This window comes from Berghia stephanieae, chromosome 1, assembly GCF_034508935.2.
Source record: "Berghia stephanieae isolate SIO BIC M18660-M18661 chromosome 1, UCSD_Bste_1.3, whole genome shotgun sequence".
In the NCBI taxonomy this organism is placed as follows: domain Eukaryota; kingdom Metazoa; phylum Mollusca; class Gastropoda; order Nudibranchia; family Aeolidiidae; genus Berghia; species Berghia stephanieae.
In genome coordinates, this window is record NC_088360.1 from 94895927 (window position 1) to 94914016 (window position 18090).

At 38.2% G+C, this 18090-nt stretch overlaps 1 protein-coding gene across 5 annotated transcripts in view; it reads right to left on the reverse strand.

Annotated features, from left to right (window-relative positions):
- Window positions 1-18090, reverse strand: part of LOC144962418 (uncharacterized) — a 386454-nt gene that overhangs the window by 216913 nt on the left and 151451 nt on the right. For all 5 annotated transcript variants that reach the window (XM_078895354.1, XM_078895358.1, XM_078895355.1 and 2 more), the window contains exon 4: window positions 17183-18090. This exon is cut by the window's right edge and continues 34 nt beyond it. In XM_078895354.1, the coding sequence (XP_078751480.1) occupies window positions 17183-18090 (908 nt within the window). The remainder of the gene's footprint in view (window positions 1-17182) is intronic.

The window sequence follows — 18090 nt, forward strand, 5'->3', positions numbered from 1 at the left end:
AGAGATGTTTTGTCAAAATACGGTAGAAATGTACCCCACACTGTGTATTATTAATATTATTTATTGTGAATGACCATGGCAGACTTGTCGGCCCTGAATGGATCGCTATCTAAATGTAAACACACATACACACACAACAACAAAAATGGAATGGTTATACTTTATACTATGGACATTCAAGATATTAACCCTTTATAGGTGTTCCATCTACTCTTAACTGGAAATCTAACAGCTTTGGCTAATGGAGAATCAAAAAGGGTTATGATTCGGTCTTATTAATTTGAAGCATCGCTGTTATTGCTATCTTTGTGAAAACGCTTAGATTGAAGGATTTTGAATTGAAAGAAATTTAGTCGCACGTCTAAAATATTTCACGCACAGTTCAACTATTTCAAACACGCATAAAAGGGCAATTTGTTGGAGATGATAATCATCACTCTCAATTCATAATTGTAAACAAATCAATCAATCATTCAGTCTATCTATCTATCTATCTATCTATCTATCTATCTATCTATCTATCTATCTATCTATCTATCTATCTATTCATCCATTTATCTATCCATCAATCTGTCTTTCAGCATGAAATAGATGGTATTTTGATGGAGATGAATGATGAAGAGAGAGAGAGAGAGAGAGAGAGAGAGAGAGAGAGAGAGAGAGAGAGAGAGAGAGAGTGGGGGGGGGGGGGGCAAACATGTGTTTGATCTCATTCTGGAGCACTCATTGACTAGCATACAACTCAGGTTTGATCACAAACCGATCTATCACCAAAACCAATTACCTGCCCTTCCCGTCGCGACACGGAGCACATAATTCAAATTTTACCCTTAGTTAACCTGCGAACGATATGTCCTAATAGGTTTTTTGTATCTCATGTTATGTCTTAGCCAGAATAAAACGAGCGGGATATTAATACGAGTATGGAGTAACAGATTTTAGACATGATGAATTGCCACTGACATGGATACCAGTTAAAAAGTTTGCCAGACAACTAAGATCACTGACCTCCCGACCTGTCTTTTGTGGTCAGATACTCGGTAGATATCAATCGACCGAGTGCTCCTCATTTAATTTCTGTTTCGTTTTTTTTTTTTTCAACAATGGCGTCAATATGTTATTATATTATGAGAAGGACTACATGAGAAAATGGAGACTCTAGAATTTACTACTTATTTAATTTTCGGATTTCTCGGCATATATTGTTATGTATGTGTGTATTTGTGTGTATATGTGTGTGTGTGTGTGTGTGGGTATGTGTGTGTGTGTTTCAATGTTTATTAAACTATATTTAAGTCAGGTTTTCTATTAACACCTGAGTCGAGTGAGGGAAATAATATCGAATGTGCCTTACCCAAGAACACAATATGTAGGCGTCAGATATTTGCTCAATAGCAAGTTAGTCTACGTCCCAACCTACAATGATCGGCCAACAAAGTGGGAGAAAACGAAGATCTGCCCTCACAAAGACTGAGTACAAACCTTCGTTTTCTTCCACGTTGTTGGTCAATCGTTGTAGAGAAGGAACGTAATCGTTATCTTGTACTGACGATCTGTGGCCAACATCGTTGAATTTGCCTCAACAAACGTAACAGTTACAGAGTGGACCATCGATACGACAATTGCTGTGTGCTTGAAGCAACATCCACGAAAGGTCTTGAACCAGCACTATCTTGAATAATATAATGTCTTGAAGTTAACCTCAACTTCCATGCCTTTCAGAACACGCGGCCTTTCAAAAGTTACCTTACTTTCCTTTCTAAAACATACTCATTATCTCATTACTGATATTATTTATTTAAAGTCACGAGAAGACCGGCGTCTCTCCAGTTTATCTCGGGTATTCTAGTATGAAAATAATAATGATCGGTTTCCTTCCGGATGGGAAGCTGGGTTGCAGGATCTAGGAAATCGCAGTTTGTACTTGCCCTAATATTAATGATCTTAATTAGACCCCAGACTATCATTTCTGGACAAGACGAGGAAAGTCGGGAAAGAAGTGGTGGTAAGGATGGGAAGAAGAGGGGGGGGGGGGGGGATTATGGGTGGAAAGAAGAATATAAAATAGAGGGTCCTTATAACTCAGTTGGTAGAGCACTCGCTTTACACACAAAGGGACCGAGATCAGTACCGGGTGCAGTCGAGATATTTTTTCATGAGAAGAACTACTAAACTGTGACCTATCGCCGCGAAACGTCTTTTAGGAATGATTCTGATGGTGAAAATTGAATTGACAGCTAAACTTGTGAAATTAGAGTTAAATTGAGGAGAACTTAGGATTAAAAACGAGCTTCTCGCCATGTCACCATAGGCTCCCGCTTACAATAAATCAAGTCAGAAAAAGCGCGAGACCAAGTGATCTCTCTCTCTCTCTCTTTCTCTCTCTCTCTCTCTCTCTCTCTCTCTCTCTCTCTCTCTCTCTCTCTCTCCCTCCCTCCCTCTCTTTCTAATAATAATACCATCGCATGCCATCCGGATTGTACATGTAAAATACAATGTTGAACGCCTGCCCATTTTTCTCCGCAGGGTGGTCAAGCTGTTGTTACATGCCACCTTCATAATTCCCTTCCATGTATTTTCCTAGACGAATGCCCTCCTCCTGTCGCGTGATTAATAAAACAACATTATTTTTGGGGGGTTCTAATTAAGGGGAGAAACCCCACGACATAATACATTAACAGGGCGAACAAAGATTAGCCGTATAAAGTGGATAATTTATTTTGTCTGGCTAATTAATTAATGAAAAGTTATTAATTAATTGTTATAATCGTGTCGCTGTAATTACTTCATCCTCTAGCATGTAACTAAAACAAAACAAAACAAGACAGTTCTCAAAAAAGAAAACCTATTTGATGTTCAAATAACCAATGCTGTTACATTTTCAATAGATCTTTGTAAACTTTTAAGAAATCTCTATCGCAAAGTTTAATTCGTTATAATATAAGGTATTCGTGTCTTTTGTAGACGAGATAAATGTTGCATTTCGATTTTTAAAATGTATTCTAAACAGATGGAATAATAATTGTTAGTCATAATAAATAAATGAGGCCGTTTTATCCAGAGTTATTACCGTGTTTTGTTGCATGGAGATATGAACAACAACATCGCATAAGTCCCGATCAGAGCTTACTAATAGCAATAGGTATATTGTAATATTGCTAGTCCCGATAAATCCCGCTAACGTTATATAATACTTTACAAGAATAGAGAAAGTGCATATCCAATGGTACGCATCAGAAGGAGGCCCAGGACATATAAAGCAGGAGTTAGCTGTTTTTTTATGTTTTTATTTTTTTGCATTTTGTTGTTGTTGTTGTTGTTGTTTTTTTTTTTTGTTTTGTTTTGTTTGTTTTTACATTATGGCGCAATATCTGCTTTACTTTCTCAAAAGTTTTACAAAGGGTCCCAAACCATAAGAAACACCGAATATGACGGAAGAAACAAGGTTTTCTTTCTTTTTCTTTTTTTGTTCTTTTGTGTTTTTGGGTTTACTTTTTTTTCAAAGGAGTAAATTATGTTGTCACAGAGCCAAACATTCTGTTACGCCGGAGTAATAAGACTCGAGTAGAACATCAAGATAAATATTGATACGTAAATAATATGAAAGGCATTTCTACGAATTTGCCATGCTTAATGTGCTTTACAACGCATCATCTGATGTCTCCCAGCAAGTAAGTCAAAGGCAACCGAATTTCCATTTAATCACACGCCGCAAGTCATATTTTAGTCGTCCTTCTTGATAATACAGATTATATCCCCTCTCATTACAGCCAATTAACTGAGATAACCAGTGGATACTTTATTAGCTAATGACTCCTCATGCACCGATAAAATACTATGTTCAGATATGAACGAGATCAAATTTTAAACTACTGAACATGACAACAGCTGCTGATATTGCTACTCCTGTGAAACATGTTGTGACTTTTAACGCCTGCTGTCGTAGTTCAAACGATATCCCACTCGCTAATTACGACAATCCATAGGATAAGTAAGCTAAACTATATCTTCTCAAAAAGTTCAAACGGGTAAATAGAAAACTCGTGCAATTATGTCCTTAAACGTCACAATAGAGCTGTAATTGTATTGGTTGATCCTAGAGCTAACACCAGGGAAAAAACAATGACATTGATTTTCTGTGTGAATGTGACAAATATTGGAATATTGTGATCGAGTAAAAACATTTTATACGAAAAGTTAGTTTAGTCGTGTAGTATTTAATACGAGGAAGGCTATACCGGGAGAAAAATACAAGGTTGAAACAGAAATCTTAAGAAATCGATACTAAAAATCGAAAATCAGACCTTCTGATTGCAGGGCAGGTAATTTACCTGGTGTTTTACGGTGCATTCTGCATCATGTTGTGTTCAGACTTCTACTCTCTCTCTCTCTCTCTCTCTCTCTCTCTCTCTCTCTCTCTCTCTCTCTCTCTCTCTCTCTCTCTCTTTCTTTGTTTCTTTCTTTCTTTCTATTTTTTATCTTTCCTTTTTTCTCTTTATCTTTCCCCTCTCTAGCTCCCCCTCTCCACTCCCCCTCTATATATATATTCACATCCTTCACCCCGCCTGAAATTTATCCTACTGCTCCTGCTCAATCCCTGTCATTACCAAATCCATTTCCACCTGTTCCAGCATTTGAAGTCGACAATAATTTTATAAGAAACAGAAAGCCTTTACACACCGGCAGCATCACATGAGAATCGATTTTTCGAGCATTTACAGTGGAATCCTGTTAAAGCCAGCGCCGTCGAACAAGAAAGATTGACTTTAAGCGAGGTTGACTTGTGCGGCTATGTGGTCTACTTGTATGACACTCGCTTTCGGATCGGAAGGTCCGGGGTTCGAGCCTCGCTCGGCGTATAGTTGGATCCTTGAAAAAGGCTCTTTACTCAAATTCTTTCACCGTACTCAGGTGTAAAATGAGTACCTGGCCCTTAACAGCGTTGTAAATGTCGGATAAAAATTGTAATTTCGCCTAAGAGGCGTCATGTCTCGTTCTACATGTTACGTGTTGCTGTTAACCACTCTGTAAAGCGCTCTGAGCACGTTTAGTGAATATTGCACAATATAAACGCTGAGGTTTTTAAAATCCATTTTCAATAGAAAACATTTAGATAATAAAAAGAAATGTATTGACTTTAAGTTGCGGATTCTACAGTATATCTTTCCGCACGCCGTCTCTCTCTCTCTCTCTCTCTCTCTCTCTCTCTCTCTCTCTCTCTCTCTCTCTCTCTCTCTCTTTCTTTCTTTCTTTCTTTCTCTCTCTCTCTCTCTTTCTCTCTATCTCTCTCACACTCTCTCTCTCTCTCTCTCTCTCTCTCTCTATCTCAATCACTCACTCACTATAAATCATGAATGGATAATCCGCCTAGATCATCATAATATTATCAAAGATGCTCTATTTATAGATACGATTACAAATTGTGAAAGGAAAAGATACAGCTTGTGACAAGTTAGTGTAAATATTTACATTTCTGATAGCACAGTTCCACACCACATCGACATGGGATACCTGCTGTGTTAATTATTAAACCCTTTTTAACCCTATGGGAATATGAGGAAACATGAACATCTATGATGTTTAATACATACAACAAAGCAACACGTTTGTAATGAGATGTATCAAAACGAGATTAGCCTTAATTATACAAGACAATTTTCGGCGTCGTTGAAACTAAAAATGATAATAAATAGCTATGTTATTGTTGTGATTGTGGTATCAATATTTATCATGACAATGATAATGATTGGTGAAAACATGCTGATAACTGAATTGCTACAACAACAACAACAACAACAACAACAATAATAATAATAATAATAATAATAATAATAATAATATAGTGTAGTAGTAGTAGTAGTAGTAGTAGAAGTAGTGTAGTAGTAGTAGTAGTGTAGTAGTAAGTAGTAGTAGTAGTAGTAGTTAGTAGTAGTAGTAGTAGTTAGTTGTAGAGTAGATGTAAGTAATAGTTTGTAGAGTGTAGTAGTAGTTAGTAGTATAGTAGTAGTAGTAGTAGTAAGTAGTAGTAGTAGTAGTAGTAGTAGTAGTAGTAGTAGTAGTAGTAGTAGGTAGTAGTAGTAGTGTAGTAGTAGTGTAGTAGTAGTAGTAGTAGTAGTAGTAGTAGTTAGTAGTAGTAGTAGTAGTAGTAGTAGTAGAAGTAGTAGTAGTAGTAGAGTAGTAGTAGTAGTAGTAGTAGTTAGTAGTAGTAGTAGTAGATAGTAGTAGTAGTAAGTAGTAGTATGTAGTAGTAGTAGTAGTGTAGTTAGTAGTAGTAGTAAGTAGTAGTAGTAAGTAGTAGTAGTAGTTTGTTGTTGTAGTAGTTGTAGTAGTAGTAGTAGTAGTAGTAGTAGTAGTAGTAGTAGTAGTAGTGTAGTTGTAGTAGTAGTTGTGTTGTATAGTAGTAGTAGTTAGTAGTAGTAGTAGTAGTAGTAGTAGTAGTAGTAGTGAGTAGTAGTAGTATAGTAGTAGTAGTAGTTAGTAGTAGTAGTAGATAGTAGTAGTAGTGTAGTAGTAGTAGTAGTAGTAGTTAGTAGTAGTAGTAGTAGTAGTAGTAGTAGTAGTAGTAGTAGTAGTAGTAGTAGTAGTAGTAGAGTAGTAGTAGTAGTAGTTGTAGTAGTGTAGTGTAGTAGTAGTAGTAGTAGTAGTAGTAGTAGTAGTTGTTGTTGTTGTTGTTGTTGTTGTTGTTGTTGTAGTAGTAGTAGTAGTAGTAGTAGTAGTAGTAGTAGTAGTAGTAGTAGTAGTAGCAGCAGCAGCAGTAGCAGTAGTAGTAGTTGTAGAAGTATTAGTAGTAATAGTAGTAGTAGTAGTTGTAGTAGTAGCAGTAGTAGTAGTAGTAGTAGTAGTAGTAGTAGTAGTAGTAGTAGTAGTGGTAGTAGTAGTAGTAGTAGTAGTAGTAGTAGTAGTAGTAGTAGTAGTGTAGTAGTAGTAGTAGTAGTAGTAGTAGTCGTCGTCGTCGTCGTCGTACGTAGTAGTAGTAGTAGTAGTAGTAGTAGTAGTAGTAGTAGTAGTAGTAGTAGTAGTAACTTGAGCTTGAGCTTTTATATAGAACAATATCCACTAAACGTGCTCAACGCGCTTTACAAAGGGTCCCTGACCAGCAGCAACACGATATACAATACGACAGAATGTGAGTAAAGAGTTTTTTCCAAGGACTCAACAATGCGCCGAGCGAGGCTCGAATCCAGGACCTTCCGATCCGAAAGCGAGTGTGATGCCACAAGACCACATAGCCACACATAGTAGTACTAGTATGAAGTGTATTTGGGTCAATGAAAGACTTCAACTAAAGTAATGGCTGCCATTTTTTAAAAAATGAAACTACAAGGAATACCAAAATACAAATGTTTGTGATGCACGCATCGTTTACAATATTTTGAAGGAAAAAAATATATGATGAATCTATCACTTCTCTGGCTATTTAAAAACGGGAACGTAACTAGGCCCAACATAAAGATACAATAAAAATAAACAATTTCCGTAAATAATCCAATGGCAACGTTGTTTAAAAGGTCCATTTTTAGAAAAGGCCAGGATTAACTCAGGCCTCAGCGGCAGTGCAGCACCGCATAATGACCAATATGAGCTATTTTTTTCTTTTGTTGTTGTTGTTGTTGTTGGTTCAAGTTAAGTAAGAGAAGCCGACAACAGGGCTCGAGCCCTTGTCCGCCGGGTGGAAGTTCCCGCTCGGCCATCCTCCGCCCCTATGCATGACGCAAACGGTAAATCAACCATCTGACCATTGATATTGCGTACAAATGTTACCAAATTTGATCATTCTGGTTGAATCGCATTATATCATGATGGCTCAAGAATCTATTTACAATCTTTTTGGGGGAAATATTTACAATGATTTGATGAGCGGAAATGGAGCAGCCAGTAGACTGTCTGGTTTGCTCACACGTGAATTGTTGTGACGTAACATATCCGCGCTCTGGCACTAATTGACTTCTCAAGATACGAGCCGGGCATCGGGCTGAAATTGGCCAGACTGACAGGTGAATTGGGGTTTTGGCTTTGTGGGGGAGAGGGAGTAGATAGATGGGCGTTTGTCTTTTGAAGATGTGAAGAAACGAGTGAGGGTATTTTTTTTTTTTTAAATCTTTATTTTCTGTAAAAGCTACGAATTTTCTATTCCATCCCATTATTGAAATCGGACTCATTTATTGTTATCGTCGTCCTGGGCTTCCATTTCATCGTTGTTAACGTCGTCGACCTCTACTAGCATCTCCTTTGTCGTCATCTTCAAAAGCATCATCATCATCATCATCATCATCATCATCATCATAATCATCATTATCATCATCATCATCAACAGCAGCATCTTTCTTATCATCATCATCATCATCATCATCATCATCATCATCATCATCATCATCATCATCATCATCGTCATCATCATCATCATCATCATCATCATCATCATCATCATCATCATCATCATTATCATTGTCATCATAAGCATCATCATCAACACCGCCACCACCACCATCACCAAAACCACCAACACTACCACCATCATCATCATCATCACTACCACTACCACCACCACCATCATCATCATCATCATCATCATCATCATCATCATCATCATCATCATCATCATCATCATCATTTCTGCCGAATATACCATAGACCTAGCTACCAAATGCTTACGCTGGATAATCTAAGAGAGGCAACAAAACCCCAACTGGTTCAAACCAGTTCCATTTTCATGTTAAAGAAAGGGGGGGGGGGGGGAAGAAAAGAAAACATGTAGACATCTAATTAATATCGGACCATCTGCGTTACTTCCGCCTTTCCCAAAAAAAAAACCTACAATAAAACCTACTAATTACTTTACAATTTTTTGTTCTCCAAAAATCCTAATTCGAAGGGAAGAATCGTTATCAACCTGTTCCCTTCATTGTTACACAAATGACTTCTTTAAAATATTTGATAATAGATAATAATATGGGGTATTCAAACGTATGTAATATTCATCAAATTTTTTGGGGGTCTAATATCACTTGGGGGTGGGGGGGGGGGTGGGAGGGGGTGATAAATCTGACTTTGTCTAATTTTGATCATGTAAAATCGATTTTTCCTTTATTAATTAGATACTAATAAAACCCGACATCACATTATGCAGGGGTCGACGTGCACAAAATAATATGTGCAATCTAAACCAACGCAATATTGGGCCTGATTTACATTGTCGTAATGGAGGATATAATTTTCGTTGATTTAAGTGTATTTCCATTGCAAAAGTGAGCCCACAACAATTTAGATTATCAGACCTGAAAATAAATACACGTCGACAGGGACCATTAACTACGATTTAGATCATTTCAGACTAATATAATCAAGTCTAAGCCAATAAGGTAATTTTTTTCGCTAAAGCATCTGGGGCACCAGCTTGTGGTGGTTTGCCGCCCTGGATTTCAGAGACTCTTTGACGCATTTAACAAGGAAACAGCAGCTAAGGTAAACTGTGCACGGATCTTGCAGGCAGTCAGTCGGAGGACAAGATTGATGTGAATCCTCCTTGACAAGTTAGAAAACGGGCGATTTGGTTGATATGTATCTATTGATCCCCGAGGCTTCTTCGGGTGGATCCTGGAGGAAGCCGGTTGATAATATGTGCCAGCAGGGGAGAGATACAACTATGATGTTGTAATCTTACAAAACAATTATTTTCAGATTGGTTTCAAAATTTTTACTTCAAACACAGAGAAAAAATCACACATTATGTCCACTTTTCGAAACCTTTGGGTTTTCCCCCTGTAGTCTTTAAATGGCTTTTCAGGAAACTTGGGCTGGGTTATCCCGTAATATAAAAAGGTTTTGACAAAGTTACTTGAATGTGATTCTTGACCTTGATCGTAAAGATCATTAATCTTTTTAAAGAATAAAGGAATTAACATAGTGGTGACATTTTGTACAGAACAAAATTTGGTTTGGATTGTATTGTTTCAGAAAGAAAGAAAAAATTAAAAAAGAAAAAAATGAGCGTAACACGAGTTTAGAAAAAAAAATAGGATAGCTGAAAGGCTTAATAATGACTTCTAATAAAGGATCGATTGAAAAAGCCCTCAACTTGTCAAAAACAACAACAACAAACAAAAACAAACAAAAAACAACAAAAGCTTAGATTTAAGACTTCAAAGAAGTGAATTATGATTAACGATTCAAGTAACGAATATATTTACATTGCGACAAACAATTACTTTGATTTTATGCGTTGACAACAAAGCCTTTGTTTAGGACATGGTCACAGAAGGTTTTCCTGTTTTTGAACTTTTGAAGACTCCCCCCCCCCCCACTCCCGCCACACACATACACACACACACACACACACACACACACACACATAATAGTCCATCTATCAGAATACTGGACTGTAATCACGCAGTCAAATTTTAATAAAGAACTAATCGCAAGTAAAAATTAAATAAATCTGGGTCCACTGAATAAAACAAGATGTGATATTTTGGCAGCAAAATGGCAGTAAATCTAGACAGGTAAGTACTCGGGTGACGGTAATCGGCGTCTTACAGCATCGCGAGGAGGTTATCGTGGAAGGTGAAGAAGTGCCTACAAATCCCCTGAGTCTACCTTCGCCAGCTTGTTCTCCAATTTCCGATCTGAACTGTCAGGCGTTTATCGTGAGAACGATATGCCCGTGTCCACTGACGGATGGGGATTACAATTCGATACCGGTCGGTAATTCTCTCTTTCCCAGGTCTGATTATTACCGTTGGGTGCAAAAAAAAAAAAACAAAAAAAAAAACAAACTTTTTTTTTAAATTGGCAAGAAACTTAGATAAAGATGACATCAAACTTATCAAAACTTTATTTGAAATCTCAAGTTTATTTAAATATGTACTGTTTAAAAGTTGGGGTCAGTTAATCAATCGAATTATGAAGTAACCGTGTCCTAGCCAAATTTTTCAAAAAGGATTTTTGTCAGTGCCCGGCAGTAATGCATTTTCCAGCCATTTATATATAATTCCTTGGTGAATTTTTAGTTGGATATTTATCTAGCAATGGAGTCTAACGTAGACATTACTCGTTTGATTGAGAGACAAGTTGGCTACATTTCTAGTGGACTTTGTCAGAACAAATTTTGTTATTTTCCTTTATGCTTCTGTTAGAAATCAATTAAAATGACCCCTAAAATTGTCAAAACTAATTTCAAAAATCAAAAAATCAAAGCCAAACCTTCAAAAAGAAGTCTTGGGTTTAAGACTGTTAGACACGTTGAGGGTCATTTTTACTCGTTAATAGAAGTACATTTTATTGGCCAAAACAATAAATGATGTTTTGTAATAGTACGGCGATTTATTTGATTTTCAATTTGAGTTCGTCTCGTTTTTGTTACCATAAACCTACGAATAAACACATAACGCCCTCCTTCACCTCTATCTAACGGTTTTCTCCTTTTCATTCTTGCACTCCCTTTTTATTTGTGTACACGTCTCGTGGGAGGTTTCACGCCGAGCGATATTAATTGCGTATAGATACAATGGCTCTCGTACATATCTAAATATACGGCATAATTTGATCATATACATAATCAAAGCTTACTCTGAAAATAAATATAAAATAGTATGATCTTTTATATAGCGCATTTTCACGGATTTATCATGCTCAATAGGCCTAGAAATGATTCATAATTCATTCTTTCTGGTAGCCTTTTTTAAAAGTTATTTTTGCACTACAAACACTTTTACAATTTCCGCCATAGTAATCTATCCACGTATTCACATCCGAGTCGAGTGGGGACCAATTGATCTAGTCACAAGACGCGATACTTTATCGCTGAGCCAGTAATTTGAGATGATTTATTTCTTTGCGAAACTATAAAAGACTTTTTAAAATACCAATTCTGTACAATGGCCACATCTTATCAAATAATGGGAGTTCCATTTCAGTCACGTACTCCGTGTACCATTTCCTGTCTTCAAGTGTGTCCATTGACACCTATGGCATCACGGGCAGGAAACAGTTATAGTGGACACGTCAAGCCATTCGTCGTGACTGGATGACCGGAGGTAAGTGGAATGATAAGGTGTTCACAATTCTGACGTGATCTGACAAATATTCTTTTATTTTGCACTATGGTTTTAAATAAAAAACAGGTTTCATATAGCGCATTTCCAAGGATGTTTAATAAGCTACATAATGTTTCATTGAATTCCTCAGCAGGACATAAGACAGAACCTAATTTCAATTTCATACAGGACACGTTTTAGTTCGAATCAATTTAGTCCAATAATCTTTAAAACATCAGTCAATGACTCTAGGCAGGTACTCACTCACACATGGCTAATAAAAGAGGCAACCCTGGGATCTGAGTTTTTTGGGGGGTTTTTATCATTGCCATCTAGCTATAAGGTAATTGACCACACTGACTTAACATCGCTTGATTGTTCTGAAAAGCAATGCACCATACAGCTAGGTCACCGAGGCCAATTTTGGCCATAAGTGAAAGTTATCTCAACAAATCGGCTTAATGTGAAACTTCAAATCAAAAACATGTTGCTCAAACTTTCGTCTCGATAAAATGCAAGTGAAGTAAAGTACCAGACAAAAACCATTACAAAGTGTACTGGTTGAGACAGTTTTATTGAGATAACAGGTAAAATCCATCTTAATTCAAACGGAGTCGGAGATTTGTATTTTAGTACGTAACAGGTTAAAAAACCATCTTAAATGAATCAAAGAAACTTATTTAGGTAACAGGATTAAAGTAAAAGACACCAACTTTGAACGAAAGACATACAAGTGACCGCGCAGATGGCTCAGATCTGTTCACTTTTCTTTGCTAGAAGTTAGGTTCTTGATCGTGTGTTGGTGACCAAATTATTGTGACCGCATTTTCTGAGTTTTCTCTTTTCTTAAAATAATGGAATCATAGCTTCAGTTCCCTACAGCCCATACGATCATAATTAAAATGTTCACAGCTTATCAAACGTTGTAACCACAGCCTGTTAGGAGATAATTTGGTGACATCTAATTGATCATATTTATCGAGTCATCTAAAATATGACGACAAACTCCGAGTGGTGTCAACTGCATACTCTCTATACAACAAATGGTCGTCGAGGTAGTATAATATATTGTCCACGCATCGTGATACTTTGTAGTATGTCTTAATCTTCCGACTAATAGTGGATCATTTAAATATTGTTTGCTTAAGGTGTAGTTATGGTGTAATGATTTGTTAGGTTTGGAGAGATATGCAGGTATGCCTGGTCTTAGAGATTAGAATATGTGCATAGATATATTATCCGTATGCGAAGCTTGCTGTGATAAAAAGACGTCGAGAGCTTTGGGTGCTGCAAGGACAGTCTATTTCAATATCACATTTTACTTCAGTGGAAAAGCAAAGAAAAAAAAAACCCAAAACAATAAAAGTATTGACGATTTCAACACAAAAATTTATAATATAAACAAAATCAAATAGATATAGTCTATGTGGATATTTAAATTGTTTAAAGTTATGTATTTTATGAATTGTCAAATTCCACCGATACGTGTTTATTTATTTGGTTTGTTTCTTTGTTTTTTGTTTGTTTGTTTTTTTTGTTGGTTTTTTTTTATGCTTATGTTTTTGTGGGGGTGTTTTTTGGGGTTTTTTTTTTTTTTTTTGGGGGGGGGGTGATTTGATGAATATTGACTACACTTTTGCTTATTCAAAAATCATTAATTTAGCGTTTTCGCCACTTTCGACATTTCGTCATAACCTCATATTATCGTCATACCCTTCTAGCTTTCGGTGATGGCAGAGGTTGTAGAGGAGGCGAAGGAGGAAAGGCATTAATGTTGAAGTAAACATGCATATACTTGGGTCAACTTTGGGCTCAATTCTAACCACTGGATGGGGGTGGGGGGGGGGAGTGTGAGGGGGTGGTAGATGGCGATAGAATGAGATGAGGAGAAAGATAAATGAATCATCTGAGGTGTATAGAAGGCAGATGGAAGTTGATTGAGAAATAGGAATGTAGGTAGATACATCGGTAGAGACATTTACAGATTGATAGACAGATAGATAGATAGATAGATAGATAGATAGATAGATAGATAGATAGATAGATAGATAGATAGATAGATAGTGGGATACTCTCTCTCTCTCTCTCTCACTATCTGTGTATGTGTCTGTGTGTGTGTGTGTGTGTGCGTTAATGTGTGCTTGTTCGAGTGCCCTCTTATAATCTCACTCCCCAAACCCACCTACCCCTTAACAACCTTACTACACCCTTTCTCTCCTTAACAATTTCTGAAAGAAAGTTCAATTTACCGTCCAAATTGATTCAAAGACGAAGCTGGGACAGATAGACAGCCAGACAAAAAAGGCGAAAAGTTGTCCCCATCTCTCACACAAGAATGGGTCGATTAGGGCCCTGCCCAGTCGTGTGGAGAAACCAAATTCGATTGTCATCGATGTAGGGCCCACGAAGCCAAAATGCCACAAGGCCAAGGTTTTTTTGTCTCTCTTCGAGTCCAATGTTTCTGTCCTTTTTACTATAGATTTATAATGGTTAACCCCTTAACGGCGAAACTGTGTGACATATAGATGAGTAGATATATAGATAGATGGATGGATGGATGGATGGACGGATGGATGAGTTAATGGATGGATGGATGGGTGAATGGATGGATGGATGGGTGAATGGATGGATGGATAGATGGAAAAGCGGAGATTGTGTGATTTCAAGAAACACTAGTTAAATTGATCTCTTATATTTTTCCAAAGCGGCAGACAAGTAGAATATCGAAAATATACGCACAAGTTTAAGACTTATTGAGAATTATCTTGATATTAAATCAAGTAAAAGTATTCTGGTGGTCCCGATAGCTCAGTTGGTAGGTAGAGCACTCGCTTCACAATCAAAGGGACCTCGATCGATCCCGGGTTCAGTCGAGATTTTTATCTGCACCCCCTCCCCCCCCCTTACTTTGCGATAGACTAGCTTCCTATCCAAAGGGAAGCAAGCAATTGCTATTTTCCGTTTCACGCTAAAGAAACGGGGATAAACTCCGGCTCCATGGGCGAAAGGCTTTGAGGGACTTTTTTTTAAAAAACGTTTTCTGGCTACTCAGGTGGCATCGTGGCTCAGTCGTATGATCTTTTCTTCGTAGCCAAAGTTACCGAGTTCGACTATCCGCCGGGCTGGGTGCTTTGAGCATGCCATCACGCCCTAGCTCACTTTGCGGCGTTGCGCTGTGGCTGACGCCTGAGTTATTCCTATCTTCCCTTGGAATAGACTCCAAAGACACAATTTCCCCTAGGAGATTAATACAGGAATTTTTTAAAATTTCTTTTTGTTTTTCAAATTGGAAAATATGATTTTATCATTGTATTGTATTCATAAACCCATGAAAATCCATTGTACTAAGTTTTCACCAAGAGTGCAGTAGCAGCAATTGATTCAATTTTTCAAAGGAAAACCTGAATAATATCGCTGTTGCTGTACTCTTGGTAAAATATTATCTCAAGTTTACTTAATCCTCTTCGGGCCTTGAGGCACATAGGGCATCCACCAGACATCTCTACTTTTTGCGATCGGCTGTTTTTGCGGTGGCTGTATTCCAGGACAGGCCTGCTTCCTTTAATTCTTTCTCCATGGTCCTTCGCCAGGTTTCTTTGGGTCTTCCCCGCTTTCTCTTCCCATCTACTGTCCAGTACAAGGCTGTCTTGGGAAGTGACCCTTTTTCCGTTCTGGCCACATGACCCAGCCAACGCCATCTTCTTCTTTTTATTTGGCTTTCAATGCTAGTGCAGTCAGCTTTCTTTAATAGATCCACTGTTCTTATTTTTGTAGGCCAAAATAAATTAAAATTCTTTTTAAACACTTGTTCTGAAAGGCTTCTAGTTTCTGTATTAAGGAGGATGTCATTTTCCAGCTTTCACTTCCATAAAGCAGTACACTTAAAACATTGCTCTTGTATATTTTCAGCTTTGTCTTTCTCATTATTTGCTTTGATTTCCAAAAGTTTTTCAGCATGCCGAAAGCCTGGTTTGCCTTTTGAATTCTGTACTTGATATCGTGTTCTGCATTTCAGTCGTCTGTTATTTTGGATCCGAGGTAGGAGAACTCTGTTACCTCTTCAATTATATGTTCATCTATCCTAATTTCACTGTCATGTTTTGGATTCACCCTAATGTACACAGTCTTATCGAAATTTATTTTCAGTCCAATTTTCGAGGCGTTCTTGTGTAGTACGTTTAGTTTCTCTGAGGCGTCTCTGTGTGTACTGGAAACTAACGCGATATCATCTGCGTAGTCTATATCTTCCAGAAAGGATGTCAGTGTCCAGCGAATGCCTCTCTTCTTACCATCAATTGTATTTTTCATCTCAAGTTTGGAAACAGAATATAACCTTGTCGGTAAAGAGTTAACGATGCATCAATACGATGATGTGGTTAGGGTAACAATCTGATTTTCTAAGTTGGTTCTGATAAACAAGTGGAAAATTCCTTATTTATTTCACTTGTTATTCTGGGGTTTATACCCAACGTTTTACGAAAACAATCATTGTCAAATTTTGAAACGAAATGCAGTTGTGCATAATTCTAGTTTGGCATTTCAGACATTAAAGAAATATTAATGTTGGAAGTCTGTTTTCAGCCTAACGTGGGTTTCACCAAATAAAACATGTATTGGTTTGTCTAAGAATACAATGGATGGGACATAGAACGAGCGCTTAAAATTACGCAAGTGAATCACAGCCCGCAGAATTACGGGTGGATTGGATTATCCCCTCCAAACGAATACGCGTCACAGACTCTTACAGAGCTGGACGAGATAAATAAGATGGATAAATGAACAACAATAGGACACGCATTTACACAAACGCACAGACGCACTCAAACACACCCAACCTAAAATATACACTGATAGATTAAATGCAACCAGAAATTACAGTGGACAGTCGAGGGGAATAGAAAGAAAGAGTGAATGAGAGAGGGAGAGGGAGAGAGAGAGAGAGAGAGAGAGTTTGTATATATATATATATATATATATATATATATATATATATATATATGTATATAGACATGTGTGTGTGTGTGTGTGTGTGTGTGTGTGTGTGTACTAGACATGAGGGTGATTCTAAAACATATTACGGCACAAGCCGTCAGTGCATTCTTCTGACACTTTTGTTCATCTTATTCATATAGCTTGGTTTCGCTACTCACCTGAGCCAGACACTCTCCATTTCCATTATCCGGAAACATCAACCGCAATGCTTGTCTCTTCAGCTCCACTAGACATCCATTACAATGCTCACAACATATTCCACTCTGGTGATGCATCCTGGGCTCAGCCGCGGTGCCAACACCAAGACCAGATTGCCCCGAGTATCCTACACCTACCCTTCTGCTGTCCGGACGACCGCCTGACCCCGGACCTCTTCGTGAAGAGACTGGGGTTCCTTCATAGTGATGATGATGACGTAGAGGCATGACGTCACTGCTGGGTGACATAGGCCTTGAGCGGGATGAGGGCAGGCGACGGCCGGAAGACGTCCGAATGGCTTTGGCCATTGGGGATGAAGAGGATGTCGAGTGGTGGCGTGGCACACTTGCTATCTTAGCCTCAGCCAGTGGAGACGCTGGTCTCCCGAAAACGAATGACACCTCGTCCGAATCGCCGGCTGATCGCTTGTCATCTCCCTGACTGGTAAGTGGAGAGATGGTGCCTCGAATAGGGTAATCCTTAACTGACGAAGAAGACGAAGAGAACTGAGCAGGAAGAGCTGGCGTGGCGGCTTTGGTGGCGTTGGTTGCGGTGACACTGGTAGAAATGCTATAATCCATATTTGAAGCCGATGTTTCCGGTGCCGCCATGTTTTGTGGTATCCTAGTAATTACAGCAGCAGTGTCCATTGGACTATTGTATTCTGGCGACAATGGCTGATCGGAAATGGACGCCAAGGACATTTGGTGATATCGGGGGTGGAGGTCCGGTCCCTTTTCATAATGGGTTGTCCCCAGGCTACTTAGGCGAAGGCTATTGCTGCTATTACTATCCATGCTGATAAAGCCTTCCGTTGTTTGGTTAGTGGCGGACAGAGCAGATGGAGTGTTTGCTGCCTCCGTGGTGC